This window comes from Cannabis sativa, chromosome 4 (genome assembly GCF_029168945.1).
Source record: "Cannabis sativa cultivar Pink pepper isolate KNU-18-1 chromosome 4, ASM2916894v1, whole genome shotgun sequence".
In the NCBI taxonomy this organism is placed as follows: Eukaryota; Viridiplantae; Streptophyta; class Magnoliopsida; order Rosales; family Cannabaceae; genus Cannabis; species Cannabis sativa.
This window is the reverse complement of record NC_083604.1, coordinates 77336458-77345600: the sequence shown is the minus strand read 5'-3', so window position 1 is coordinate 77345600 and position 9143 is coordinate 77336458. Positions and strand designations below refer to the sequence as shown.

General features: G+C 35.2%; 1 protein-coding gene across 1 annotated transcript; it reads right to left on the bottom strand.

Annotated features, from left to right (window-relative positions):
• Positions 1-2973: 2973 nt before the first annotated feature.
• On the bottom strand, positions 2974-9143 carry LOC115714393 (auxilin-like protein 1). Its single transcript, XM_030643080.2, has 8 exons — positions 8507-9143; positions 4291-7789; positions 4153-4204; positions 3971-4053; positions 3821-3886; positions 3645-3734; positions 3388-3564; positions 2974-3222 (listed from the first exon to the last, which is right to left on the bottom strand). Exons 1-8 carry the CDS (start codon positions 8899-8901, stop codon positions 3187-3189), a joined length of 4398 nt encoding a protein of 1465 aa, XP_030498940.2. The 5' UTR covers positions 8902-9143; the 3' UTR covers positions 2974-3186.

The window sequence follows — 9143 nt, the reverse complement described above, 5'->3', positions numbered from 1 at the left end:
TAATTAAAAAAAAATTGTGTTAGATAAAATAAATGTTGATTAAAACTATTATTAGTTAATTAGATATTCAATTGCACTAATAACAATTTAAAGTGTTAAAACACATAAAATAAGTAGTTGAATAAAGAAAACATAGCTACATATCTTGTGTTTGACATTGTGGGAAAAATAATGAGAATCAAATATAATAAGTATTATTATTAGGGCATTTTACAATTTTGTATACATTATTTTAATTAACTATAAAATATGTGCAAAAAAACTTATTATCATTTTCTCATACACTTTTATATATAATTAAAAACTTTTTTTCAATTTTTATTATAATATATATATGGTAATAATTATTGATTAGTATATATATGGTAATATTGGTTAGGTTTATTTTTATGTTTACAATTATAATAAACATATTAATAATATAAAATATTTTATATATGTGTTTATTGGCTATGTTTATTTTTATGTTTACAATTATAATAAACATACTAATAATATAAAATATTTTATATATGTATTTATTTTATTTTCTATTAATTAAACATACTAATTTAATAAACAAAATAATAATATTCACATAAGTTTATTATATCACTCTACGTGTGTTATTTTTATTTTTTTAGTAATTTTTTAGAAAATAAATAATATATATATAAAAAATTGTTTATCTTTATCTTTTTCTTTGTTTATTAATTGTCTCGTGTTTATTTTTTTTAATTAAATAATTTTTGAAATTTATAAAGTTATCTTTGTTTATTATTTTTTGATGTAAGAATTATACTTCAATAAAAAACTTGTTCACTAACTCATTAGAAAATAATCAATATATAGAAACAATAGAAAGAAAATATACTTATTTTAGTATAGTATAAATTGACTATGTCTATTTTTATGTTTACAATTATAATAAACATACTAATAATATAAAATACTTTGTATATATATGTTTATTTTGTTTTTTATTTATTAAACCTACTACTTTAATAAACAAAATAATAATATTCACATATGTTTATTATATCACTCTACGTGTCATGTTTATTTTTAGTAATTTTAAGTATTGATTTATATTTATATACATTAATGTTTATAATTTTGATAGGGAAATTTGATTTTCTATGCTTAGAAAATCAAAAAATTTGATTTTTAAACCAAAAATTTAAAACCTAAAAAAACTATTCCTTTTTTTTCAAAACCCCAAAAATACCCCCCTCATTATTCTCAACCATCTCTCTCTCTTCCTCCTTTCTCTCTCAAAGCAATCCCACCCGAAACCCAACTAAGAAAGCACCAAATCCAACCGATCCACCTCCGGCGTTCCACCCAAAACGCCGATCGACCACCACCCACGGTGAACCACCGCACCCACGGTAGACCGCACCCACCCACCGACGGTAGACCGCACCCACCCACCCTAGATCGCACCCACCCACTCTTGACCGCCCCCACTCACTTCCTGCGATTTTCTCTGAAACTTTTTTTTTTTTTTTCCTGCGATTTGAGAGAGGGAAGAAGACAAAGGTCCGATGGTCGGACCTTGGGGGTCCGATGGTCGGACCCATCGGACCTTTGAAATTTTTTTTTTTTTTTTTTTTTTGCGATTCCGAGAGAGAGGAAGAAAGGGTCGATGGTCGGACCTTCGGGTCCGATGGGTCCGATGGTCGGACCCATCGGACGAGAAGGTCCGACCTAGCTTTAATTTTTTTTTTTTTTTTTTTTTTTCCCGCGATTTGAGAGAGAGAGGGGAAGAGAGAGGTTCCGATGGTCGGACCTTGGGGTCCGATGGGTCCGATTGGTCGGACCCCATCGGACCCCAAGGTCCACCATCGACACGGGTGTGGGATTATTGGGACCGGCTAGATAGAGAGAGAAAGAGAGATAGTTTTAGTTTGGGGGTATTTTTGGGGTTTTGAAAAAAAAGGTATAGTTTTTTTAGGGTTTTAATTATTGGTTTAAAAATCAAATTTTTTGATTTTCTAAGCATAGAAAATCAAATTTCCCTTTTGATATTGTATTTTATTAAAAAAACATCTTATTAAATTATAATAATTCATACTAAAATAGATAATAAACATTTATCTTTTAATAAAAAAATATCTAACTTGTTTATTTTTATAAAACCGTTTAATTAATTTTACGAAATTGTTTATTTTGAGGTTTAATAAACATATTAAAAATGTATGGTTTCATGTAATAAGTTTTCAAAATATATAAATTTTTAAAATAATTTTTTTTTTGCACATTTTTTATAATTATTTTATTTTTGTTGTACATTTATGAAAAAAGCCCTTATTATTATTATTGAAAGAGATCAAATATAATTAATTAATTAATTGAATATAAGAATTAATAGCACAACAAATTTGAAAAATGTGTAACTTGAGGACTACAGTAGACCAGGTATCAACTTCTCCATAAAGGCATAGCCAACGACACCGTTCACATCACATCGTCAAGCACTATAGCAAAGTGTCCCAATAGGTACATGACACGTGGACTATACTATTCTCTTTTATGACCATAAAGATTCTGAATCTAAGGTGGGGAAAAAGATTAGATTCTCAATTTTTATTATTATTATTTTTAATACTTGATAGTGACACAACCCAATCTTCTCAGAAAATTTCCTCATTCCATCTTTGTTCAATTCAATTGGGAAATTTCCTCAGCAACTTCCCTTTCATAATACTCACCCACTCAATTTTTATTGATTGTGGAAAATGAAAAGTGAAAATTGCATAGCCATATTTTGAACACCCAAAAATAAAATACTCTTCTAGGAGATGAAATATCGCTACTAATGTAATTTAATATCTGATACCACATATTTTACTTTAGTAATAATTACAGGAAATCGCTAACTATTTTACTAGACAATAGACACCATAATATCTAATAGCGTTAACTGTTTCGTAATATTTGAGTGCAAATTTTAAGTAGACAATTTAATAAAGTTTAAAAGAAGAAAGAAAAAAAAAAAAAAAGAGGGGGCCAACCATATTTCATTTACTTGGATTTCCTTAAACTATTTTCTTTGAGCTTTTAAGCTTACATTCAATATCTACTTAAATTAATAAGTGAAAGATAGAAAGGAAAAACTGAACATAAGACTATATCTACTTACAGCTTTATAAAATTACATGCTGTTGCAGTATAACAGCATTATAAAGTATGAGAGAGGCCGAGTCACCGTTCTTCCGAGTTAAATTTGTTCCAAGCTTCCTGGAGTAAATTCAGACAGACCACAAAAATGTAAGTGTCCGGTAGTTATCAACTAAAACTAATTTTTCTATTTTGTAACAATTGTCTTGCAGAAAGGTTTAAAAGGTGAACCTTATGTAATATACATAACCCTGATAAAACATGGTTGTGTCCGTTGTAAATTACCTTTAAAAGATCGAAAACTTTTTCGCATATATACTTCTGATGAATACTTGCACCGCGCTGTTGTAATTTGTCAGGATGAACACAAAGGGTGGCTTTCCTGTAAGCTTTCTTTACAGCAGCTGAAGTAATAACCTCTGTTAAGGGAATTGGGTGCCAACCGCTATCAGGCCCGAGGATCTGCCACCAAAGAAAGATTTTTTTTTTTAGTAAATTAAAATGTGTTATTGTGTATCGAAGGAGAAATAACAAATGCGTACATATTGTAAAGTTGAAAGCAGGGCGCGCAAGTTCCCTTCTTTCCCGCTTGACCACCTCTTGACATCAGCATCCAAAGTTTCTGCTAATCTCTGCAAACACAATTAGATCAGTCTCATTAAACCAGAAAAGAGAAGAAAATCTGAATCCTAAGAAGTTCTATCAACAAAGTTTTTACATTTCTTTCTGCTTGCTCTCTCTGGGCAAGAAGATCGCGCATATTCTTCTCTGCAAGAGCTTTCGCCTGAAATGGACAAGCTTGATGTTAAATAAGTTAAATATAAAACAAAAGCTGTTTCATTAACTATAAATACTTGAATTATCATACCGCACGTTCGGCTGTTCTACGATGCCTTTCCAACCTAGCTTTACATCTTTGAGCTGATTCAACTTCAGCTCCTTCAAATCTCTCTGTAAAACAAAAAAAAAAATCAAGTTCAAAACAAATTGGGCAGAATGTAAAGAAAATATTAAAAGCCAGCTAGTAAATATCAAAATTTGATTACATACCACCATAAACTGAGGAATATTGATGTCTAAGGTGTGAGCCGTCGAGAAGATCCTGCACAATACCATTGGATTCAGATTGTTATGAAAAATTGAAGTTAACTGAAGGAACAATAAATCAGCAGAAAAGAGATTACTCACAGAGGATGATGAGCTTTGTCTCAACACATTATTTCTTGTGGAAGCTGCAAATTTATCAGAAACAGATCTTTGTACTCGTTCTCTGGCCTCACAAGCAGCTCTTTCAGCCATTGCCTTTTCAGCAGCACGCTCACGAGCCTCAGCAGTTGCTCTCTCTACTGCAGAACGCTCAGCCCGGATCCTAGCCTCCATAGCTGCCTTTCCTGATAATGACTTCTCCCTGGCCTCTGCACATGCTTTCTCCAATCTTTCACGAGCTTCTGACATTGCTCTTTGACGAGCTTCAGCTGTTAACCTCTCCACAGCAACCCTTTCTGATCTGTCACGAGAATCTGCAAATGCTCTCTCACGAGCTTCAAGTGTTGCTAGGTCAACAGCCATTCTATCCTTTTCTCTTTCTCTTTCCCTCTCCCTCTCCTCCTCTATTTTTCGGAGTCTTTCATTTTCTATCTCTCTTTCTCTTTTCATCCTTTCAGTTTCTACCTCTCCAGATGTCTTCTCTTTTCTCTCTGCAGCTGCATTAACCTGCTGAAATGATTTCTGGTTCTTTAGCTTCTCTTCAGGCCTAGGCGGTTGGACTGCTTCTGTTTTTCTCTTATCTTCGGTGTTGCTTTCTTTCACCATATGAGTTGGCATTGTTTTTCTCTTCTCTTCCTGATTCATGGTAGCTTGGGCCTGGGTGCAATCTTCTCTCTCCTTCCACTGACGAGCAAATTCTTTCTCTTGATTTTCAGAAACAGATCCCATCTGAGAGGAACTCTTGATTTTATTGGCATTGGCTTGTCCAATAACTGAGGCTGATTGCCCCACCTTCTTCGCTCGATTATCTAGATGAGGCAGCTCAAAGGCATCTTCCCCTTTACATTGGTTCTTTCCATGTTCTAAGTTTCCTTGTGACTGGCCAACTGCTTTCAATTTTCCTTCACCACAGCTTGGCTTAATTTCTATTTCAAATGCTTCTAATTCTGTTTCACTAACTTTCGGTTTAATCTTTATTTCTCCACTTGTTTTCTTCACAGTGTTATCCAAATTAAAGTCCTTTCCTGCGCCTTCTGTTCTGAAGTACTTTTCAGCTATGTTAGGTGCTTTGATAGTATTATCAATGAATTTATTTTTCCTTCCAACTGCCCCTGGTTGCATTTCATTAGTCCTTATATCACCACTTTCTTCATGGGCAAAGCTAAAGCTGCCCTGAGTTGTTTTCACTTTTCCACTGTTTTCATCAATGTCGCTAGTGGACTGGCTTGATTGACTGTTCTCCTCACTACAATCCAGCTTATGCTCCACATCAAATTGCGGTAGATCATCTTCCTCCACAAGCAACTGAGCTTCTTTGGCCAATTTTACTTCCTTACTACTTTCAATCTTCTCCTTCACTTCATCTGCCTTGTCTAGATCCTTCTCAGCTTCTCCACCAACAGGATCTTTAAGCACCTGCTTAGTCTTTTCCTGCTCAATAATCTCACTTGGCATGTTCTGAGTATCCAACAGCTCAAAATTGTCTGACAGTTTTGTTTCTATATCTTCTTTGTCTAGACCCTCCTCTGTGAATCTTTTCTCATTAATTTCTTGCTGATAGGCCTTCATGTTTTTCCTAGTCTCTTTCTCCCCATTAACCGATTTAAGTACATTCTTGTTTGCTTCTCTTTTATGAGCCTTTTCACGTTTTTTCTCTTCTTCCAGCTTAAGAGCTTGTTTCTGTGTCTTCTTGTAAATTTCCTGTTGAAGGGACTGTTTCAATCCCATTCCATTCTCATGATGCTTGACAGCTACTTTAGGTCTCCTCTCACTCTCTACTTTCTCAAACATACGGTTTAGCCCCTTCTGATTTTCTTCCTGTTCAATATCCTTCTGCAATTTTTTCTCATTTTCTTCTTGGTCAAATGCCCCTTCAAAACTTATATTCTGTTCAAAAGCCTCTGTTTGCTTCTCTTCGATGTCTACACTTTCATGGAAAAGCTTGCATTTTTCTTCAATTTCAATCATTTTGTCAGCCTCCGATATTTTATCATTCTCCTTTAGCTTTATAGGCTGCTCAACTTTGGAATCTTCAAACCATCTTTTTCTCTCTCTAGTGGATTTATTACCACCGCTTCTTTTGTTGGATCCCAGAAGCTGCTTGGCTATTGTAAAGCTGTTATCGACTTCCCCCCATTCACAAACTTCATTGGTTACTTTTACCTTATCCTCACCATCTTTTTGCTCACATGCCTCCTCCTTTAACATTGACTGTACATGGTTTTCCTCGTACCCAAAAGACTCATTTGTGCCTTGTTTCAGCTCAGGATTTTCCGGCCCATGATCTTTCGAGGCAGCATTTTGTTTCCCGCCATTTTCTGAGTGCTTATCAAAAGATTCCACAGTTGCCTTCTCAAGCTGTCCATGCTCGTGAATCGTATTCTGCACAGCAGTATTCTTGTTATCTACCTGTTCAACAACCTTCTTAGATTCCTCTGTTGTTATTAATTCAAAAAATTCGGTTGCCTCTTTCCATTCACTAGCTTCATCAATGGTATAAGCTCCTCTATTTGAACATATTTCCTTCTCAGACATGTCTTTCGCATACTTTTGAGCAGCAGCATGAGGTTTTTCCGGTTCTACATATTCTGGAACTTCAGGGCCTGCCGTAGTCACCTTCTGCTTCTCCTCCATCACGAACAGAGTTGATCCGCTGGCTTTTTCGCAAGGTCCCTTCACAATCTCGTCTTTTATTCTATTGGATCCATCAATAATCTTACCTCTCTTCCCTTGCTTCCCTTTCACATCCTTTTTCGAACCTGATTTATGGCTGGTTTGAAGTCCATCTTTAATCTTCTCTCTTAATTCTCTTGCACTTTTAATCTTTGCCTGAGCATTCTCCATTGCTTCTTTTATAGCAGCAGCAGAGACTGCAGCAGACGAACTGGCATCTACCTCTACATCAAAGAAAGGCGGCGAATCATCTCCCGAGAATCCTTCTGAAGTAAAACAATTATGATATGGGGCCAGTTTACTAGAACCTCCCTTCTCACCATCTACTATAGGAGGTGGCCGACAAGGTGGAGGCAATTCCGATGGCTGAGTTCGAAGGTTGATTTCAGATATACCTACAAACGCTTCTCTATGGAAAAATCCATTATTATCACTTCCTTTCTGAGTTCTAAGATCATTTTCAAATGCATGTCCAGCGGCACTACCATTAGGAGGGTGCGATAATGTTTTTTTAAGATGCTTCGCCTTCAGCTTATCAACAATCAAATCTATATTGACATTGCTAGCTTCATCCTCCTGCAAGGGTGATGAATCAACCATGACAGAGAATCCCGAAACACCATGAAGTTGAGTTACATGTGTAGTCCCGTTTGAAAAATCGTCGTTGCTCATTTGATTAGTTTTATGGTAAGATATATTAAACTCTGTACTACCATCAAGCGAGTGATGAGGACTTCCATTTGAAAAGGAACGATCTTTGCCAGAAATATCTGACTCTTCCGATAGAGATTCAAACTCTGCTGGAGACCTATCAATATGAAACAAGAACAATAAATACCATCACTTATGCCACAGCCATTTAAAACAGAACACACCATACAACAGTAAAGTTCTGATCTTTCTTAAAGATAATCCCAAACTTAATCAAGTGAAGGGATTAAATTTAACATTGAATGTGGGATTTGAACTGTGAAGTACAGCTCAAAACTAACTGCACTAGCTAAAGCCATTTTTTCATTCTACTTATATATACACTGAAACAAAAATATGGTATTTTTATCAATCAATAACCTAATTTCACAAGCTTAATTTAGACAGTAAAACCTGTCATTTTCCACAAACAATTTAAGCCCCCCACCCCAGAAAAAGAAAGACAAAAAAAAACTCTAGCTCAGTCGAGCTGTTTGCTTATGTAACTATAATCTACAAAGCCAGACTCCCCAAGTGTTGACTTCAAAAATTCATAATATTGACCACATATGTTCCCTAAAAATGCTCGAAAACATACAGCATTTTTTCCCGCAAGCTCACATGGAGGAGCTTCCGAAAGCAATATTATCATACCCAAATTAAGACAAGCCAAAAAAAAAAAATTGTTTTTTTCTGAAGGAAGAAAACAAAAAACTTAAAAATAGACATATTTTTCAGACATTTTGACAAAAAATATTTCTCACAATTTAACAAAATGAGGGAAAAAGTGAAAGCTAAGAAGTTTAAGAAAAGGAATATGAATACGTGATCATACCAAGGTTCGTCGGAAGAATCACCATCCATACCCTTAGATTGATCGACCAACTCCTCATAAGAGACAGCGAAATCTAGACCATTAAACCCACCAAAAACCTCGGAATAGTCAAAACTAGAACTCCTAACATCGAAATAAACCTCCGCTTCATCGACCGCCGGAAGATCCAACACCGGAATCGACGAAGCTCGAGAAGCCTGAAAACTTCCAAAAATCTCACCGTAGTCTTCCATTCGAGGAGATAGAGTGGAAACACCGAACTTCGGTGGACCTCCGTATACATCATCGTAAAGGGACTTTGAAGGCGCAAAGCCACCGGCGGCATTGCCACAAATTTTCTTGGAAAACGCCGCCGTAGCCCTGTTTGGATGCCGGGAATGTGAGAAATTTTCCATGAAAACGAGAAGATTTTAGGGTTTCTTGACTTTTGGAAACGTCACAAGTGTATTTATTTTTTTTTTTTTTGATTTATTAGTTTCTCTCTCTGCAGAGGTTGGGTTGCATAGTCAGAACAAAGTCTGAGGAGAACGACGACGACGACGAAAGGACCTGAAAAGGAAATTTGTGAAATTACCAAATAAGACTCCTTTTATTCACAATCTCAAATTCTTCCCTTTTTTTTCTTTCTTTTTGTGTT

Bases quoted from the DNA above. Each gene is read 5' to 3' on its own strand.
- LOC115714393 (XM_030643080.2), bottom strand. From the start codon at position 8,901: ATGGAAAATTTCTCACATTCCCGGCATCCAAACAGGGCTACGGCGGCG. The intron at 3,735-3,820 runs GTAAAAACTTTG...TTGTGTTTGCAG, and splicing joins GAGAGCAAGCAGAAAGAAAT to AGATTAGCAGAAACTTTGGA. The intron at 3,565-3,644 runs GTACGCATTTGT...CTTTGGTGGCAG, and splicing joins TGCTTTCAACTTTACAATAT to ATCCTCGGGCCTGATAGCGG.